The following is a 20,275-nucleotide window of genomic DNA, read 5'->3' as shown; positions in this document are numbered from 1 at the left end:
GCCTAACTGACTGAGCCACCCAGGCACCTCCTACATTACTGCATTTATTGAAAACAATCATGTATACGTGGACCTGCACAGTTCAAATTCATGTTGCTCAAGGGTCAGCTGTATTTTTTTTTTTAAGATTTTATTTATTTATTCATGAAACAGAGAGAGAGAGACAGAGACACAGGCAGAGGGAGCAGCAGGCTCCATGCAGGGAGCCTGACGCAGGACTGGATCCCGGGTCTCCAGGATCAGGCCCTGGGCTGAAGGTGGCGCTAAACCCCTGAGCCACCCGGGCGGCCCCGTATCTTATTTTGATATCACTAACTGTGATCCAGAGCTTTCATGGTTAAATTCTCTCCATATAAATTATGTTTATTTCAACTAGCTTGGGTCTTCTTTTATTTATTCATTTGAGAGAGAAAGAGAGAAGAAGCAGGGGGAGTAGCAGGCAGAGGAAGAGGGAGAAGCAGGCTCCTCGCCAACCAGGAAGCCGGATGTGGGGCTAGATCCCAGGACCCTGGGATCGTGAACTGAGCTGAAGGCAGATGCTTAACCGAGACACCCAGGTGCCCCCTGGTATGGCTCTTTTTACAAAGGTACTGTAATTACCAGACAAAGGAATGGAGTTGTTTGCCAAGTTGGCCCACTTAGCTCTAACATGTTTCTGGGTCTAAGGATGTAGATTTAACCTCCAATATAAACCACCTGCCATTCCTTGGTTCCAGAGTTATATTATCTATCCCTGACTCTGGGAAACAGTCTAGTAAACACAGGAAATTTTTTTTAAAGATTTATTTATTTATTTATGATAGACAGAGAGAGAGAGAGAGAGAGAGAGAGAGAGAGAGAGGCAGAGACACAGGAAGAGGGAGAAGCAGGCTCCATGCCGGGAGCCCGACATGGGACTCGATCCCGGGACTCCAGGATCGCGCCCTGGGCCAAAGGCAGGCGCTAAACCGCTGAGTCACCCAGGGATCCCTCTGAGCCACCCAGGGATCCCCAAGACACAGGAATTATATACAACATGAGTAGCTGCATATATATGACCCCATCAGCATTTTTAAAGTACACATCCTTTAAAACAGTAATTGCAAAAAAACAACAAAAAAACCCAAAAAACAAAAACAGTAATTGCAGATTGAATTAACAAAAATGAATGAAATAAAAGCAGCTACCATTTACTGAGCATTTTTTGCAGCCCACTGTTCTAAGCAATCTAAATGAATTGCCTCATTTAATACTCAATCCTATAAGGCAGACATTATAACCACCATCATCCCTATTTTATGCAAGAGAATAACTGGACAGCAAAAAATTAAGTAATTCGCTTGAAGTTAGGTCTAAATCCAAAATCATACTGCAATACTTCTTTCTAAAATAATTTGAAACTTGAGAACTAAAGGTGTGGTAATATAGAACAAGGGTATTGCTGCAAAAATAGATGAAGTTCACAAATATCCCAGTAGAAACTTTAAACAAAATGAAGCAAATGAGGTGATGGTTTCAAAAGGACCAAACCAAATTAAGTTAAATGATCCCCAAACCCCAAGGTGGGAAGCTTTCATACCACTGCACCCGATGCTGGGTGTACAATCCACGCGTATTCTGGACGAATAAGTCGTAAACAGTTAACAGCAGCCAAATAACAGTTGCCTTGCTTCTCAAGTCCCCGCAGAGTTCGAACCTCTCTGCCAAGACGCATTCCATACTCAAACATCACTGTACCAGCTAGGAGGTAATAATAGACATCAAAACTTCAAAAATGTGTTTTAGAGGGGAGCCTGGCTGGCTTAGTCAGAAGAGCATACAACTCTTAAGCTTGGGGTTGTAAGTTTGAGCCCCATGTTGGGTGTAGAGATTACTTAAAAAATAATATTTTTAAAAAGATGTGTTTTAGAAAATTTGTTATACTTAGCAAATACTAAAACTTGTTTTTTTTTTTTTTTTAATCTATTCATTCATGAGAGACACAGAAAGAGAGGCAGAGATATAGGCTGAGGGAGAAGCAGTCTCCTTGCAGTGAGCCTGATGCAGGACTTGATCCCTGGACCCCAGGATCACGCCGAGCCAAACACAGATGCTCAACCACCGAGCCACCCAGGCATCCCACAAATACTAAAACTGAAAACAAAATGGAGTTTAACCTAAAACCAGAAAAAAATCATGTGTTGGTGAGCATGTCGGAAAACTGGAACAGCTGTACACTGCTGATAGAAATGTAAACTGGTATTGCTGCTATGAAAAATATGGCAGTTCCTTAAAAAATTGAAAATGGGATTACCTGATGATCCAGCAATTTCACTCTAGGCATATAGACTGAAAATTGAAAGCAGGGTCTTGAGGAGGTATTTGTGTGCTCTGTTCATAGCGGCCATTACCCATAATAGCCAGGATGTAGGCAATCCAAGTGTTCATTGATGGATAAACAAAATGTGACATATACATATAATAGAGGAAGGAAGTTTTGACATGCTGTAACATGGATGAACCTTGTAGATATTAGGCTAAATGAAATAAGCCAGCCACAATAAGACAAATACCATATGACTCCAGTAGTCAAAATCAGAAACAGAAAGTAGAATGATGGTTGCCAGGAGCTGCAGGAGGTGAAAATGCGAAGTTGTTGTTTAATGACTATAGTGTTTCCATTTGCAAGATGAAAAGTTCTGGACATTGGTTACACAGTAACCATATATGCAACATACATAACACTACTGAACACTAAAAACTGGTTAAGTTAGTAAAGTTTATGTTATGTATATAAAATCTGTAAATGTTACTTCTGACATTCACTTTTTTTTTTTAAGACTTTATTTGGAAAAAAAAATAAGACTTTATTTGAGAGAGATAAAGCGAGCATAAGCAGTGGGGTGAGGGAGAAGCAGGCTCCCCGCTGAGCAGGGAGCCTAATGATGTGGGGCTCAATCCCAGGACCCTGGGATCATGACCTGAGCCAAAGGCAGACACTTAGCCGAGTGCCACCCAGGCATCCTGGTTCATTCATTTTAAGTGATCTCTAAGCCCAAAATGTGGTTTGAACTTTTTTTTTTTTTAAGATTTTATTTATTTATTCATGAGAGACACAGAAAGAGTCAGCGACATAGGCAGGGGGTGAAGCAGGCCCCTGTGGGGAGTCAGATGTGGGACTTGATCCCAGTACCCTGGGATCACGACCTGAGTAGAAGGCAGAAGCTCAACCACTGAGCCATCCAGGTGCCCCTGGGGCTTGAACTTACAATCCTGGGATCAAAAGTTACAAACTACCAACTGAGCCAGCCAGGTGTCCCTACCTCTAACTTTTAGATACATTCCCAGACAGTACAGAAGAGTAGTTTGGAGTGCTACTTTCAGCCCTATTGTTACCTAATTCCAACCAGTGAGACCAAGAAATGTTTGGATTCTCTGATTAAGAATGATTAGAAGTATTAAGAAGTTTCATAATACTTTAGTTACACAGGTTGAATGAGATACTGAAAAACATCTTGTCTGAGGCTGCATGAGACTCCAGAAACCAAAGAGCATTTAACATTTCTTTTAGTTTTCAAATGAAACTATTTTTCATTCCAACAGTTTTAAAATTTATATAATTTTATTTAAAATGAAATTGACTGACTTTCCTCCCTCAACAAATATTTCCAAGTACCTGCCATATCTGGTACTTGCACTGCCCACCAAAAACCAAAAACTCAAACTAAAACCTCCTCCAAAACAACACGACAGCATTATATTTACATTTAATTCATTAAATTAGTTTTATCTCCTTAATCTGTTAATTGTATTGAAGTCATGTAAGAAAATGTCCTTTGCAGATGCATCTTTAATATTTATGCCTTGCAACATGACATCTACAACTTACTCTCAAAAGAATCAGCAAAAAGAAGAAAAGGCCAATAGCAAGTTGCCACAAGAACTCAAAACTAGCCACAAGAATTCAAGATGCCTCTGGTAAAAAATTTAGTTTTTTAAAATATCAGACAGAAGATACAGACAGAATGCCATCTCACTGGAAATGCGTCAAGAATGTTCTAGAGGGCAGCCCCAGTGGCGCAGGGGTTTAGTGCCACCTGCAGCCCGGGGTGTGATCCTGGAGACCCGGGATCGAGTCCCATGTCGGGTTCCCTGCATGGAGCCTGCTTCTCCCTCTGCCTGTGTCTCTGCCTCTCTCTTTCTCTGTGTCTCTATGAATAAATAAAATTAAAAAAAAAAAAGAATGTTCTAGAATGGGATAAGCACATGTCTTTAAGGCTAACAGGTAATCTTTAAAAGGGTGAAGCTTAATTTCCCCAAATGCTTATAGAGAACACTCATTCAATGGCAGAAATAAGGTAAAAATTACCAAATCAAACAGCATTTTTATAAAACATGGTTAAACTTCTAAGGTGGCCCCCAACAAAGACTGTTGGCTTCAACTGCTCACCCTTTCGGTAATTGTGGCGAAAAACGTGAAAGGCATAGAGGAGCTCATAGTAATTGTGAGTCATAAGGTCCACAGCTCGCGCACGAGATTCAATTATTGCCACAACCTAATAAAGGGGAAGCAATTAGATATCAGAGTTAGTAGTTAGCAAGATAACCCAGACAGCTGTGTCCAGTCATCAGTAGACAAAAAAAATTACCTCATTATGCAGATTCACATAGGGAAACTCTACAAGATCTTGTAGCTGTGAGCGCTCACAAAGAACTACCACCAGCTGCCGCAGACAATCTAACTGCCTAGAATGAAAAAAAAAAAAAAGGGATATAAGGGCAAACTGTCTCAGTGGATTAAACAGGGCTGGTAAATTGCCTCCTCTAAAAAAAGACTGGGGTTGACTACCTGCTAGAATCAGGAATTTGGGTTAAGGCTTCATAGGCTTGGCTATTGTGACCCAAATCCAAATGATGTTTGAAAATGCATGTCCTTAAAGTAGCCTAAATGTCAAACATAGAGGGAAAAAGAATAATAATAATTAAAATCGCATATCCATGACAAATCTAATGGGAAATAACTAGATTACAGGTAGTTCTTACCTGACTTTTCCAGTCACCACCTGCTTCAGTTAATATTGACGAAGCCAACTGAATAACAAGCTCAGGCAAACCAACAACATCTAGTAGACGCAAAACCTAAGGAGAAATAGAGTTTCCATTAAAATTAATATGATAGTGCACTTCAAATTGAAATAGGAATTAAATCAATCAGAAAGATAACTAGGTAAGATGAAGATTAAGTCAAAGATGTTGACCACAAGACAGGATTATTTGGTTAATATTTGACTTTCCTTTAGGGACGCCTGGCTGGCTCAGTCGGAAGAGCATGCGACTCTTGATCTCAGGGTTGTGAGCTCAAGCCCCACAGTGAGTGTAGCGATTACTTAAATAATTGAAATAAAAAAAAAAGACTCTCCTTTAGATTCTATTGTCAAATAACAGGCTTACTGTAAAATTTCCTATTGTTCTTTTTGTTCATGGCTGTATGTTCAATGTCTGGTACAAAGTGGGCTCTTATTAAGTATTTATTAAAGGAACACATGCAATTTCACTAACTTTTCTTAGTAACTATTTAGATTACAGATGAATTTAAAGCCCAGAAAATAAATTGCCACCATAGCCTTATAAAACCTAAAGAGAATAATGTTTGACATAATCCTTTTTTTAAAAAAATATTTTATTCATTTATTCATGAGAGACACTAACAGACAGAGAGAGGCAGAGACACAGGCAGAGGGAGAAGTAGGTTCCATGCAGGGAACCCGATGTGGGACTTGACCCTGGGTCCCCAGGATCACTCCCTGAGCCAAAGGCAGACACTCAACTGCTGAGCCACTCAGCAGTCCCAGAGCAGTGCTCTTCAAACTTTTTTGATTGTCTCCCCATTAATGCCTATATGCACATGTATTTACTTATGTACACACAGCTAATATGTATAACATACCGAATAAATAAATTAAAAAAAAGATGAAATACAGAAAATAGTAATAGTTTTGAATTATTTTTACTTGTTAGTAATTATCTATTCTTTTCTTTATTAACAGTATAAAACATCTTTTTGTTTTGGATGCTTAGTTTTTATTTTATACTTTTTCTTGAAATATAACATTTATTTATTTTTTTTAAATTTTTATTTATTTATGATAGTCACACACACACACAGAGAGAGAGAGAGAGTCAGAGACACAGGGAGAGGGAGAAGCAGGCTCCATGCACCGGGAGCCCAACGTGGGATTCGATCCTGGGTCTCCAGGATCGCGCCCTGGGCCAAAGGCAGGCGCTAAACCGCTGCGCCACCCAGGGATCCCCTATAACATTTATTTTTTTAAAAAGCAAATTAATTTAGTTATTTTAAAAAGATTTTATTTATTTATTTTTAATCTTTTTTTTAAGATTTTACTTATTTATTCATGAGAGACACCGAAAGACAGAGAGAGAGAGGCAGAGACACAGGCAGAGGGAGAAGCAGGCTCTATGCAGGGAGCCTGATGCGGCACTCGACCCCGGGTCCACAGGATCATGCCCTGGGCCGAAGGCGGCACTAAACCACTGAGCCACCTGGGCTGCCCAGGAATTTTTAAAAATTGTGAGGGTGATTTTAATTAAAATGAAGCAGTATCATAAGTAAAACAATTTAACCAGCAAATCTACTGAAATCAAATGGAGTGGTTTAGGGGTCACTCTATATCCCCGCCCCAGCTGTGACACTTTCACTCTTCCTTTAGATGCCTTGAAACTAAATGACAAATGACCACCTGGTAAAAGGACCAACTAAGGGCACTAGGGTTGATCCTTCTATTAAGCATCAGCACATTTTGGGATGCCTGGGTGGCTCAGTGGTTGAGTCTGCAGCAGTGATTTTTCATATTTTTTGAATCAATAAAGTTTCTTTCTTTTTTTTTTTTAAGATTTTATTTATTTATTCATGAGAGACGCAGAGAGAGAGAGAGAGAGAGAGAGAGAGAGAGAGAGAGAGAGAGAGAGGCAGAGACACAGGCAGAGGGAGAAGCAGGCTACATGCAGGGAGCCCAATGTGGGACTTGATCCCGGGACTCCAAGATCACGCCCTGGACCAAAGACGCGCTAAACCGCTGAGCCACCCAGGGATCCCCGAATCAAAAAGTTTCTTTTGATGAAAGCTATGGAACTTCTCCACAAAAACAAAAACAAAACAAAAAACAAAATAAAACAAGCAACATTTTGCACATACTTTCAGGGGATTTACCAATTCCTCAAACCTATCTAGCTTCATTAAAAATCCTTAGAATTTGGGTGGTTGGCTGGCTTAAAAGGTGGAGTGGGCAACTCTTAATCTTGGGGTTGTGAGTTTGAGTCCCACACTGTGTGTGGAGATTACTTAAAAATAAATAGATAAAAAAAAAACCAAACAAACAAAAAAACTCAAACTGGGGTGGCTGGGTGGCTTAGTAGGTGGGGTTAAGTGATCGAGTCTGGATTTCAGGGTCCTGAGATTGAGCCCTGTGTTGGGCTCTGTGCTGAGTGTGGAGCCTGCTTAAAATTCTCGCTTATGCACACACTTTCTCTCTCTCTCAAATAAATAAATCTTTAAAAAAATCCTTAGAATTCAAAATAATTTTATCAGATGGATGGTGGAGGATTATTAAGAGATACAGGGATCCCTGGGTGGCGCAGCGGTTTGGCGCCTGCCTTTGGCCCAGGGCGTGATCCTGGAGACCCAGGATCGAATCCCACGTCAGGCTCCCGGTGCATGGAGCCTGCTTCTCCCTCTGCCTGTGTCTCTGCCTCTCTCTCTCTCTCTGTGACTATCATAAATAATAAATAAAAAAAAAAAATTTAAAAAAAAAAAAAAAAAAAAAGAGATACAATCTAGGGATGCTTGGGTGGCTCAGTGATTGGGCGGCTTTTTTTTTTTTTTAAGATTTTATTTATTTATTCATGAGAGACAGAGAGAGACAGACAGAGAGAGAGAGAGAGAGAGGCAGAGACACAGGCAGAGGGAGAAGCAGGCTTCACACAGAGAGCCCGACATGGAACTCGATCCTGGGTCTCTAGGATCCCACCCTGGGCCAAAGGTGGTGCTAAACTGGTGAGCCACAAGGGCTGCCCTAAATAAATCTTTAAAAAAAAAAAAAAAGCTACAATCTATTTCAGTGTAAGTTCCATTTATCTCAGGGTGCCTGGTTGGCTCAATCAGTAGAGCATGTGACTCTTGATCTCAGGGTCATGAGTTCAAGTCCCACGATGAATGTAGAGCTCACTTAAAACAATCATTTGTCTCTTTTTCAAGGACTGAACAAGAGGGTTAAGCCTGCCTTTGTCGCATTTACTTTTTGGTGGGAAATGGTTATCTAAAAATCTAACTTGATGCATGGTTAAATGTTATAAAGAAGATAAAACAGCCAGTCAAGGACAGAAATTGCCCACAGTGCTTCAATCTGCATGTGAGGGAAAGAGGGGGCAGGTGAACATGGAGAGGGTGAGCACCACAGCTATTCTACATGGAAAGGCTGAGAGGAACTCTGAAGAGGTGACACAGGCGCAGAGATTTCAATGACACAAGGGCTTAAGTATCTGGAAAAAAGGGAACAGCAGGTAGAAAGGTCTTGAAGGGAAGAGAGTATATACCTGGCTTCATGAGATAATAAGTAGGCCACTCTTGCTATGACTGAGTGATCAGAAAAAAGAGTGATAGGAAAAGAAGTCAGGAGAGGTATCAAGGGCCAAATCTTAACCTAAGGCTAAACACAGCATTTTAAGTTAATTCAAGATTTTGGCAAGACTAATATCAATAAAATTCCAGTGATGACTGGGCTAATAAAATGGTTTCATGATGGGATTTTAGCTTAAGTTAAGAACACTCACCAATTTCATTAAAATGTACATTTCTTTAATTTCTCCAGGTAAATTCATTTCTCTTATCTTGGAAGTTCAGGGACTGATTAAATTTTTACATTATTTTTCTCCCCAAATACCATAATGATTTCAGGTACATTTTTACACAGGGTGATGTAGAGGGACCAAACCACACAGTGATGTACCTTATCATAATACTGCATCTTGGGAGTGGACACAATCTCCCCATCCTCTGAGCGAATCAAGCGATCCAAGAATTCCTCTTTGCCCACTTCAGATGCTGCATGGCGGAAGCAATCCAAAGCCTGGAGGAATAAAAGAATATAAAATGACTTAAAATGGACTGTTCTAATTCTAGGTGCTTAAATTCGGGGCAAGGGGGTGTTCGGGTTCTAAAGGAAAGCCAAAAAAGAAAAATTAAGACTGTTAACTATAGGGACGCCTGGGTAGCTCAGTGGTTGAGCAGCTGCCTTCTGCTCAGGGTGTGATCTCAGGGTCCAGGATCGAGTCCCACATCAGGCTTCCTATGGGAAGCCTGCTTCTCCCTCTGCCTATATCTCTGCCTCTCTCTCTCTGCATCTCTCTTGAATAAATAAATAAATAAATCTTAAAAAAAAAAAAAAAAGACTGTTGATTGTATAATTTCTGCCATTCTAAATTCTGACACATTATTTAGAATTTTTCTTTAACTTATCTCACTTTTTAACTTAAATGCTATTTTTTTTAAAGATTTTATTTATTCATTAATGACAGAGAGAGGGGGGGGGGCAGAGACACAGACACAGGCAGAGGCAGAGGGAGAGGCAGGCTCCACGCAGGGAGCCCGATGTGGGACTTGATCCTGGGTCTCTAGGATCAGGCCCTGGGCTGAAGGTGGCACTAAACTGCTGAGCTACCCAGGCTGCCCAATTTAAATGCTATTAAAAAGTAAACTTTAATAAGAAAAGTGATAGAAATATGGTAGCACAGGAACATGTTAACATTTGTAAAATTTGAGTAGTATCTGATTATTTTAATAAGTCTTTAAACTTTCCTGCATGTTTGAAAATTTACATAAATAGGATATCAGGGAACAAATCAGAATGGTAAACTTCCATAATGGGGGGGAGAAAGCAGCCTAAAATTTAAAAATATATATAATAAAAACAATGTAGTTGAGTAATAAATTTGATGTACAAAATCCATCCCTAAAAACACCTATACAGGGGCAAAAGGGTTTTCATGTTTTCTTCTTCATGTTTTTCCATGTTCTAACTAATTTGCAAAGCACATGAAAGCTGAACAACCCCCACATGGCTCTTACTGGCACTAATCATCTTTATCCTTATCTAGAGGATTCTGCCTCCCATCTCCCCTAACTAGTTAGATGGAGACTGAGTGTCCTCTTTGCACTGAAGTTGGTTCATCATTTGAATGCAATTTACCTTCTGTCCCTCTCCTGTAACGAGGTAACACCGTCCCAGCATAAATTGACAGGAACCAACATTGACTTGACACCAGGGACGTAGCAGTTGAATATAATCCTTAAAGGCATAAAAGGTGCTTTGTGATTAGAGAATGAATATGAGATAACCATTCCCAAGTTCTTCACAGAGGGAAAGAGGATAGTGGTCAATCAACACAAAAGGTGTTATTTACTAAAATTATCTGTAAATTAAAATCTCATCCTATTAATCTATTCTTGTATTAGGTTAGACACTTTAAAACAGCAAATAGGACTCCAGTAACACCAACACATGTAAACACACATACGCTTTTCCAATTTAGCAATTTTCCAGCTTTTGGTATTTACTGGTTTAATGACTAGAGGACTCCAGTAAATGATTTACATGAAGACAATGGTACCTTTGTTTTAATATAAAGAGAACCTAACAGGATTAAAAAAGCAAAACAAGATACTCTAAAAATAGTTAGGAATGACATGCTAAAAGATAAGTAATGTTTCTGGGGTATGTTTTGCTGCAATCAAGTTTAAATTATTTGTGGTTCTTATTATTAAACAACTAAGATGCAGGTAACATTTATAAACAAAAAATATCCAGAAATCACCTTCTTTAAAAGAATGATTAAACCTGAAATATTCAATAGTACTTACCTGCAATTGTACATACTGACAATTTCCCATCAAACATTCCAGAAAGAGACAACCGGGATTGCTAGGCCATCTAGTCACTGGATAAGGAGATTTTTTCTAATTTTTGGGCAAAATTTAAAAATATTTATACATATTGGACATCAAACTTCATGCAATGACTTAAGGTAGAGAAAAAAAGAAGGTAGAGAAGATGGCAGAGTACGTGTTCATTCCACATAACTACGTAACCTTAATATTAGACAAATACAGTTTAAAGGTTATATACTAGAAGCCTAGTCACCTACCTAGCTCAGAACTCCATTAACTATGGGCTAAACTATATATTTTATCCCTAGGCGATCACTCCCAATTCTGATATACTGCTCGTACTGCTGGTGCCAGTGGATAGCACTGCTGGTGCTGGGTAGCACCTACCACAGTGTCTGACATATGAAGCCATTCAATAAATACTTGAACATATAATATTTTAAAGGGATCTAGGTATTAACATTTGTATACCAATAAATCTGGCTAATTCCTGAGGAAATAAAACAAGATAAAATAAAAATTGGGATATGTGAAAGTAAGTATCATCTCGTTTGGGCAATAAACACCCAATCTCATTAAAAATCTTCATTATATAGGGAGAATAAGAGCCTTAGGCTGTTTAGATAGAAAAAATCTTTTAACTGGCTTTTATTTTTTAAAAACAATTTGAGAGAGAGAGAGAGAGAGAGAGATGCAGCATGCACACATGGTGGGAGGAACAGAGGGAGAGGGATGAGAGACTCCACAAGCAGATTTCCTGAGTGTGGAACCCGATGCAGGGCTTGATTCCAGGACCCAGAGATCATGACCTGAACCAAAGTCAAGAGTCAGCCACCTAGCCAACTGACTGAGCCACCCAGGAATCCCTAATTGGCTTTTAAATAAAAGGATACAAAAGCTGCAATAAATAATTGGTAGTTGCAGTAATCATCTCAGGCCAGTTCAACCCAGTTTGACTCAGAGGTGCCTTTGGTTGAGAGAAGAGATGAGATATGATATGTTTTCTCGCGACTTCTTGGAAGAATAATTCCACAATTGTTTGAGGGCTAGATACTTAAAAATAAAAAGTTATGACAATCATCAACTTGTGATAGAAGTGTCAATTTTCAATTAAGATAGTCTACCAATTCATTTTATGCTTGTAATAAAGAACATAATTTCAAAACATAAAATGCATTATGGGTGTAACAGCAATACAATAAAAGCAATTTGTAAAGTGTGAAGTACTATACAAACACAATAAAAAGCCACTTAATCAACACTGTACTCATTTTTCTTTACACTGATCTCATTATACCTAAGCTTCTTCCTTAGGGAGTATTTACACTAAATATGGTCTCAAGATTCCAAGTTTTGTTTTTTTCTTTAAGATTTTTTATTTATTTATTCATGAGAGACACACAGAGAGAGAGAGAGAGAGAGAGAGACAGAAAAAAAGGCAGAAGGAGAAGCAGGCTCCACTCAGGGAGCCCAACGTGGGACTCGATCCCGGGTCTCCAGGATCATACCCCCGGCTGCAGGTGGCGCTAAACCACTGTGCCACAGGGGCTGCCCAGATTCCAAGTTTTATACCAAAATAATATAAAATTCTCCAGAATGGTTCTCAAGTATGAGAGATGACATCTTTTGAATATTCATTTAGATTATAAAAGCTATCACGAACTTAGTAAATTTTAAAAATAATTTTCTTGAATTAATCCCCAGAGCATCAACATATAATGGAAAAGCAGCAATACATACATAAGGCAACACCCTTAGTTTATGCCTGATTTAGGCTTCACGGGGTTTCATGGACATCCTGTAATAGCCCTCAGACCACAGCTTGGTTATAAACCTCCCAAAATGAAAGCAGAGCCTACCTAATCTTTGTGAGGCAGAGGTGGCAAAGGACCACCTTAATGAATATGCAATAAAAGCCAAATTTAAAATCAAATGTGTACACAGTCTAATCCTTACCAAATTTATTTGCCATTACAGCACCAGAATCAGTTAGTTCCAGTACTGACAAGTGTTGGAGATTGGACTCCCTGTGAGAAGAGAGAAAAAGACAGCAGTTCTTCTACACAAATATTACAAAGTTTCCCAACAACACTGTCCTTTTAATTAATGAGTTGCACATGAAAAGCTCTACTGAAAGCACATTACCAAACAGGATAGTTTATCTTATTGAAAATGTAATTCTTGCAAATAATGGATTTTCCTTTTTCTTTTGGTTATAAAGGAGCTCAGCCTACTTTTAATAATTAGTACGTTTTTGTGTGTGGTCTAACTTGCCCTGTGACCTCATCTATTTTGCCTTCAACAGGATTTATCTTTACATCAAACACACACAAATATGTAATAATTATATACCTGAAACTCATGTAACATTGTGTCAACTATAGTTCGATTAAAAAAAAAAGGCATAAAAAATGAGTTTCTAAGAAAAGACAAATTTTAGAAATTATATTTTCCATTTCTACTTCAGAATAAACATTTTTTTCTTTTCAAAAAAACCACATATACGATAATGTATACTTAGTATTTTGATTCTTATAAGCTGCCTTTGACCTTTGGAAAATCAAGCAGCTAAACGTTCTCTGAATATTATAAGCACATAACTGCATTATGTTTAAGATTTTTTTAAGACAATGAAAAAAATACTCAAGCTCACAATTTATTTTAAAAATAATCAGAATAATGAAACTCACAATGTGTCAACTGGAACATCAGTTGCCAGGCATTGACTTCCCCACTTAATGAGATAATAAGATAAGAGTAGAGGAGTTGTTCGGTGTAGTAGGTCTTGCTGGTCTTGAACTAGCTGACCAGCTCCCAAGATCACCTATACATGATGGGTAGGTAGGTAGGTGAGACCATACACAGCAATTAGTGATGATAACTCTTAAGGTTCAGATAAAGGTAAAATAGATAGCAAACACAGTTACAAAGGGCATACAAAAAGCAACATATGTACATAAAGGCAACACACCTATTAAATTTTAGAGTAGCAAAAATATCTACCCAAACATTTAACAGTACAAAAATGCTGATGGTGAAAGAGAAAAAAAACAAAGGTGTTAACTTTCACTGAATCTCTGAGCTTAGAATTCAAGAATAGGAACAGGGAAATCTAAGACCTTCCTCATGCTACTATTTTTAGATAAAAATAGTTGTGAACATAGAGGAAAATTTGGCATCATCATCAAAAGCCTTAAAAGTGGGCATAGCCTGTGACCAATCAATTCTAGTTCTAAGAGTTTATCTTAGAGATATAGTCAGAGGTGTACAGACATTTACAGGTATGAAAAAAAAAAAAAGCAACAAACAGGATGGCCACAAACAGGACTGGTTGAATAAAACTGTGCTAGGTAACCACATGTGAAAATACTGATAAGCTGTGTAAGGTACAATAAACTGGGGTGTCTGGGTGGATCTCAGAACCCTGGGATTGTGATCTAAGCTGACGACAGATGCTTAACCAACTGAGCCACCCAGGTGCCCTTGTTATGTATGTTCTTTTTTTTTTTTTTAAAGTTTTATTTATTTATTCATGAGAGAGAGACAGAGAGAGAGAGAGAGAGAGAGAGAGAGAGACAGAGAGAGAGGCAGAGACACAGGCAGAGGGAGAAGCAGGCTCCATGCAGGGAGCCTGATGTGGGACTGGATCCCTGGTCTCCAGGATCACACCCTGGGTCAAAGGCAGGGGCTAAACCACTGCGCCACCCAGGGATCCCCTGTTATGTATGTTCTTAATCTGCAATTTTAGGTATCTACTAAAGGTCAAACATAATAGAGCAGTGAACAAAGACAAAAGACTTCTCACAGAGCTGACATTCTGCTCTGTGTTAAGTAGATTTTACAAGTTTCCCTCTAGCAGTACTTACGGCATCTCCCAGCCTCATTAACAGATGCTGTAAGATCAAAAGGTCTCGGCAGATGAGGAAGCGAGTACTGGCAATTTTACACACACCTCTGCACACAATACATGCTGCTGTGTTTCCACCATACAGCTGGGAAAGATTCATTCGAATATTCAAAGGCTGAGCTATAATTAAGAAAAAAAAAGGGAAAGAATGTAAAAGGAGTTAAATTATTTTCTCTAAATCAAAGAGACATGTTTGTTGTCATTCACCTGGATTGAACCCCTTTTCCATTTCCACTTCTGTCTCGTAATCCATTTCCCGCACAAGTAGTCCAATGGCCTGGATTGGGTTCTTGATCTCCTGCAGCTTACTGCAAATATCTTCCATCACATTTTCTCTAGAAGGATAATTAGAAAACTATTACTACTGAGAATATGTAACACAGACTCTATAAGTCTTGTACGCTAAACGCTCTAAGGAACAGAAAGACCAGATACTTTTATTTCACATAGCAAATTTTTCCTCATTTTTTTCAGAAATAACAGACAAAATGCATGTGAGAAAATACTTTTATGTTTTAGAATTTATAGCTGAGTTAAGAGTTAATAGACTAATTTATTTATTTATTTTAAAAAGATTTTATTTATTTGAGAGAGAGCCCAAGCTGAGGGGAGAGATAGAAGGAGAAGTAGGCTCCCTACTTAGTGGGGAGCCTGATATGAGGCTCAATCCTAAGACCCCAGGATCATGATCCAAGCTGAAGGCAGATGCCTAAGCAAATGAGCTACCACGGTGCTCCTAGACCATAATTTGAGTTTGCTTCCAGATCTGAATTCATGTGTTAGATTTTTTTGTTTAAAAATGGAGACACCTATTTAGAACTCATTTTAACTTCAAATCAGTACTTTGCATAGACTTGAATGTACAGTAAAAACTTGATTCTGGCACTAAAATTTGCTAAATTTCTATTAGGAAATGTACTTTACCCTAAATTCTCCTTACACATCAATAGTGATCAAATCTTCCAGAATCTGTTCTGCAGCCTTTTCTGGAGACTGTAGGTTGTAACAACTCATTTCCATCACTGCTGCCATATCCATAGTTACTGACTCTCCAATCAGCCGAAGGCATTTTATAAGACACATGACATCTCGAGCAATATCCACATCTATTAAGAGAAAGTTAACGTTCATGACTCAAGTCAATGAAAAGCCACTGATTTAGTATATACTAAAATAAAATATTAGTAATTAAATGCCAAGGATCTATCTGAGGTCTTGGAGATGCTTAGGCCTCTTCAGTTTTCCTTACTATATTTATATTGTGGTAAATTGACCAGGAAAGGTCATAGGTGCAATCAAAGTTTTTTTGCACCCACTTGAAACAAAGCATAGCATTTATGTAGGAAGGGGCTTAAATATGGACACAATAATTATTATTACCATCAGATATAGCTGCCTCATCCTCTGCCAAAAGGTTCTCATCAGGCAGGAGATACAAATGATCCACTAAGGAGGAAGGCACAAGGAAAGACAGGTACCCCTGGAAATACAAATCTTCCAATTACACTTTTTTCAATGAATGTTTACAGGTATAAAAAATTGAGACCTGAATCTTATTATGAGGTAACACCAGACATATCCAATATGAAAGACACTCTGTAAAACAGGTATAGTCTTCAAAAAAATGTCAATGTCAAGAAAGGCTGACAAAAGCACAAGATTCACCTAAATAAACATGACAACCAAATATATCCAAGATCTTAGATTGGATCCTAGATCAGAAGAAAAATTACAGGCACAACTGGTAAAATCAGAATGTAATTGGACAATATCATATCAATATCGAATTACCTGATCTTTAAATTGCGCTGTGGTTATGTAAGAATACACTGTTCTTAAGATACGGGATAAAAGGATAAAGGGGCATAATGTCTATGACTAACTCTCAAGTAGCTCAAGAAGAATAAATATGTATAGAAGGAAAGCATATGGAAGTTAATAAATGATGAATCTGGGTGAAGGGTATACAAGAGCTCTTTGTGCTACTCTTGTAATTCTTACAAGTTTGAAATCACTTCAGTACTTAATAAGGTACCTAATAAAACGCAAAAAAATTTTAAGTAATGTAGAAGACTACCTAAAGACAAATGAGCTATAATTCTAAAAGAAAAAAAAAAAGGGCTACAAGCTAACTACAACATATGACAGATATTCTGAAAAATCTTCTGAACCATCTAAAGGAGTTCTACATGCTTTAGTGCCCTTACTTTTTTCAGCAGGCACACCATGTTTGTGTGTGGATTCAAATGTAGGGCAAGAGGATGAGAGAGGGCTTCTTGGTACTGAAGACAACAGGCATAGAACTTGCACCAGAATTCTTGTTGTAAATTTCGAAACTCCTCCTGGGAAAACTCATACTCTGTCACACTTCCTTGGAGCTGGCAAAGAAGAAAAAGGGGTGGGGTGGGGGTGGGGGAGATAGACACTCTTAATACCATTTGGGATCTTTCTTTCCTAAAACATAATCATCTAATATCATTTTACTCAGTTATAGCCAAATGAATATCCTTTACGCATTACACCCTATAGACTATACATCTCTCTAATTCTCAAAAGGTTTAAACATGTATACTTCCTACCAATAAGGTTCAGTGAACAATGTGAACAATTCCTCAGCACCAATCTACCCTAGATCAAGAAATTACCATTCTTTCTCTACCCAAACCTCACCTCGCTTTCAACAGCTAAAGTGACTTCTTTCTTCAGTTCACTCCAGGAAAGATCGGACTTCCTCTCAGTTCCTCGACAGAAAATCTAAAATTAAGAGACATTTTAGAGTACTATGTACTACCTAAAACTGAATGAAAAATATTTCAATTTAGAAGGCACTGAGGCATTCTCAATACAATAGAAACTGAATATAGCTGAAATACCCATCTATTTCTTAAGATTTTATTTATTTATTCGAGAGAGAGAGAGAGAGAGAGAGAGAGAGAGAGAGAGAGAGAGATAGGCAGAGAGAGAGAGAAGCAGGCTCCATGCAGGGAGCCCAATGTGGGACTCGATCCTGGACCCTGGGATCAAGCCCTGAGTCAAAGGCAGATGCTCAACTGCTGAGCCACCCAGGCGTCCCAATACCCATCTATTTCTAATACTGTAAGTAATTTCTGTATGTAAAAAATCACAAGTTTGAAATCATTTTTTCTTTTTCTTTTCTCTCTTTTTTTTGAAGTCATTTCTGTAGACCAGAGTAAACCAGAGATATACATGAATCTGACAGAATAATAACAGGGTACAGTTGGATTAGAAAAAGAAAAAACCTAGAAAGACTATTGCTCAGCTAGAAAGCAGATATAAAATGATGCTCAATACACACAACCAAGACTGGCACAAAAGCAAGCTGGAATTGGTCTTGTGGCTGGTCACTCTACTAGAAATGACTACTAGAGGAGAGCATTTAATAAATGCCTTAGGGATTGATTATTTACTATTTCAGTGTGCAAGAGATAGCATAACACATAAATTTAATTGTTAGCAAATAAAAAGTCTGATGGAATGAAAAGAAAAAAACCTCTTAGGAGAGAGTGACCATGTCACTGAAGTTTTAGCAGAGGGAAAAGAGAAAACATCCAATAAGCATATATTTAAGAATGCGTGTAAAAGAAAAGTCAAGGGTCTAGAAGGGGTATCACTTGAGAGAAAGTTAAGGAACAGGGTGTATTTAATCTGGAGAGAGACAATATGGGAGGATTTCTAAAATATTTGACTAGTTGCTTTTGAGCAAAGAGACATGTTTTAGGAAGTCCCCACCAAAAGGATAAGGACTATATTTGATCCAATACTGGGAAGAGCTTTTATTTTTTATTAAATATTTTATTTATTTATTCATGAGAGACACCAAGAGAGAGAGGTAGAGACATAGGCAGACGGAGAAGCAGGCTGCCTGCAAGGAGTCCGATGTGGGACTTGATCCTGGACCCCAGGATCATGAGGCCCTTAGCTGAAGGCAGACACTCAACCGCTGGGCCACCAAGGCATCCCTGGGAAGAGCTTTTAAATGACACAGCTTGGGAACAGTAACTCACACAGGAGCCCGTGAGAAACTCATTGCTGGAGGCAGAGACAATGAGAAGCTGAACAGCTGCTGGAGAAGCCTCAGCAGGTGTTTCTTGGCGTAGAAGGTTGGGTGAGAAGATTCTGAATAACCTTCCCATTCTATGAGTGATTACTCTATTTGCAATCCGTGAAGTCAATGGCAATTTAAAGAAGGCAAAGTGACTTTAAAAGATTAGATTTTCAGAGGTTTTTTGATTCTGAACTAAGTCAGACCTTCACTGTATTAACAAAAGGGCAAAAATAGAGTACCATCAAAACTAAGAAAACATCTGAAATTTCTTTCAAGTACTGAGATTATATGCAGTATAGTATGGTATCTTTTTATAATACTATAAGCACAAATTTCTTTTTTACCACTGGCATGCTTCACTAGTCATTAGGAAAGTACTTAGAGGTCTATCTCCCTGTTGGGAGTCTTTACTTAATGGAAACAAATTTTTTTACAATCACACTAATAAACACATGTATCTACAACTGCAAAAATAGGTTTGGTGTTTAGTGTATATAAAACAACAAAAGTTAGCAGTAATTGTTTTTTAAAGATTTTATCCATTTATTCATGAGAGACACAGAAAGAGAGAGAGGCAGAGACAGGCAGAGGGAGAAGCAGGCTCCATGCAGGGAGCCTGATGTGGGACTTGATCCTGAGACTTCAGGATCCCCCCTGGGTGGAAGCAGTGGCTAAATTGCTGAGCCACCTAGGCGTCCCAACATTAATTATTAATTACACAATGATAATGACAAAATAAGAGATAGTTTTAAATAAACATTAAATATTTTCTTGCTGACCTGTAAAGCTTTACATAAAGCTGCATTTATGAATCGTCCTGGTGTAAATAGATTCTGCAAATACATCTCCTGCAGAACAGTAAAACAAAAATTAATATTATTTAAAAAAATTAACACCAAATAGATGTAATTTAGAAAATTTTGAAGGAAGAATTCATCACATTAGCACCAACATTTGAGTTTCCATTATATGAACATGGCCTTTCTATATTTGAGCAATACCAAGTATTAGAGTAGTTCTATTCACACTGAGGAGACTGCAGTGCCTCTGAGTCAATTAGGCATGCTATAAGAAATCAGTGTGTTCTTCATGGAGTACTTCATAGAGTTCCACTGGGAAACAGCTTGTCAAATGCCAACCTTAAATGGGAAAGGCAAAACCCAGTTTATTGGTGATACACACAGGGAAGAGAACAATTAAACTAAACTGGCTTCTACACCATCCACAAAGTGTCTCACATATAAAAGAAAAGAAACCAAGAATAGGCATTACATGTAAAAACAAACAAAAATTTGCAATAAGCTATAGCTAGGGAAATGAAGTAGAAAGAAAAAAAATGGTTAGTTGTATGTTGCCTAATTATTTTGCCCAAATTTTTAAATCA

At 38.3% G+C, this 20,275-nt stretch overlaps 1 protein-coding gene across 1 annotated transcript in view; it reads right to left on the bottom strand.

The window, feature by feature from the left end:
- Nucleotides 1-20,275, bottom strand: part of NUP160 (nucleoporin 160) — a 49,272-nt gene that overhangs the window by 9,410 nt on the left and 19,587 nt on the right. Inside the window, exons 11-28 of the mRNA XM_055314929.1 lie at nucleotides 19,671-19,739; nucleotides 17,496-17,579; nucleotides 17,033-17,203; nucleotides 16,206-16,305; nucleotides 15,766-15,931; nucleotides 15,033-15,160; nucleotides 14,785-14,945; nucleotides 13,609-13,742; nucleotides 12,875-12,945; nucleotides 11,812-11,971; nucleotides 10,892-10,961; nucleotides 10,221-10,319; nucleotides 8,982-9,101; nucleotides 5,002-5,097; nucleotides 4,808-4,902; nucleotides 4,608-4,704; nucleotides 4,409-4,514; nucleotides 1,559-1,719 (exon numbers count right to left, since the gene is read on the bottom strand). Coding sequence (XP_055170904.1) covers nucleotides 1,559-1,719; nucleotides 4,409-4,514; nucleotides 4,608-4,704; nucleotides 4,808-4,902; nucleotides 5,002-5,097; nucleotides 8,982-9,101; nucleotides 10,221-10,319; nucleotides 10,892-10,961; nucleotides 11,812-11,971; nucleotides 12,875-12,945; nucleotides 13,609-13,742; nucleotides 14,785-14,945; nucleotides 15,033-15,160; nucleotides 15,766-15,931; nucleotides 16,206-16,305; nucleotides 17,033-17,203; nucleotides 17,496-17,579; nucleotides 19,671-19,739 — 2,088 coding nt within the window. The remainder of the gene's footprint in view (nucleotides 1-1,558; nucleotides 1,720-4,408; nucleotides 4,515-4,607; nucleotides 4,705-4,807; nucleotides 4,903-5,001; nucleotides 5,098-8,981; nucleotides 9,102-10,220; nucleotides 10,320-10,891; nucleotides 10,962-11,811; nucleotides 11,972-12,874; nucleotides 12,946-13,608; nucleotides 13,743-14,784; nucleotides 14,946-15,032; nucleotides 15,161-15,765; nucleotides 15,932-16,205; nucleotides 16,306-17,032; nucleotides 17,204-17,495; nucleotides 17,580-19,670; nucleotides 19,740-20,275) is intronic.

This window comes from Nyctereutes procyonoides, unplaced genomic scaffold (genome assembly GCF_905146905.1).
Source record: "Nyctereutes procyonoides isolate TBG_1078 unplaced genomic scaffold, NYPRO_anot_genome, whole genome shotgun sequence".
Lineage (NCBI taxonomy): Eukaryota > Metazoa > Chordata > Mammalia > Carnivora > Canidae > Nyctereutes > Nyctereutes procyonoides.
The sequence above is the reverse complement of the archived record's forward strand: the minus strand, read 5'-3'. Positions and strand labels throughout refer to the sequence as shown.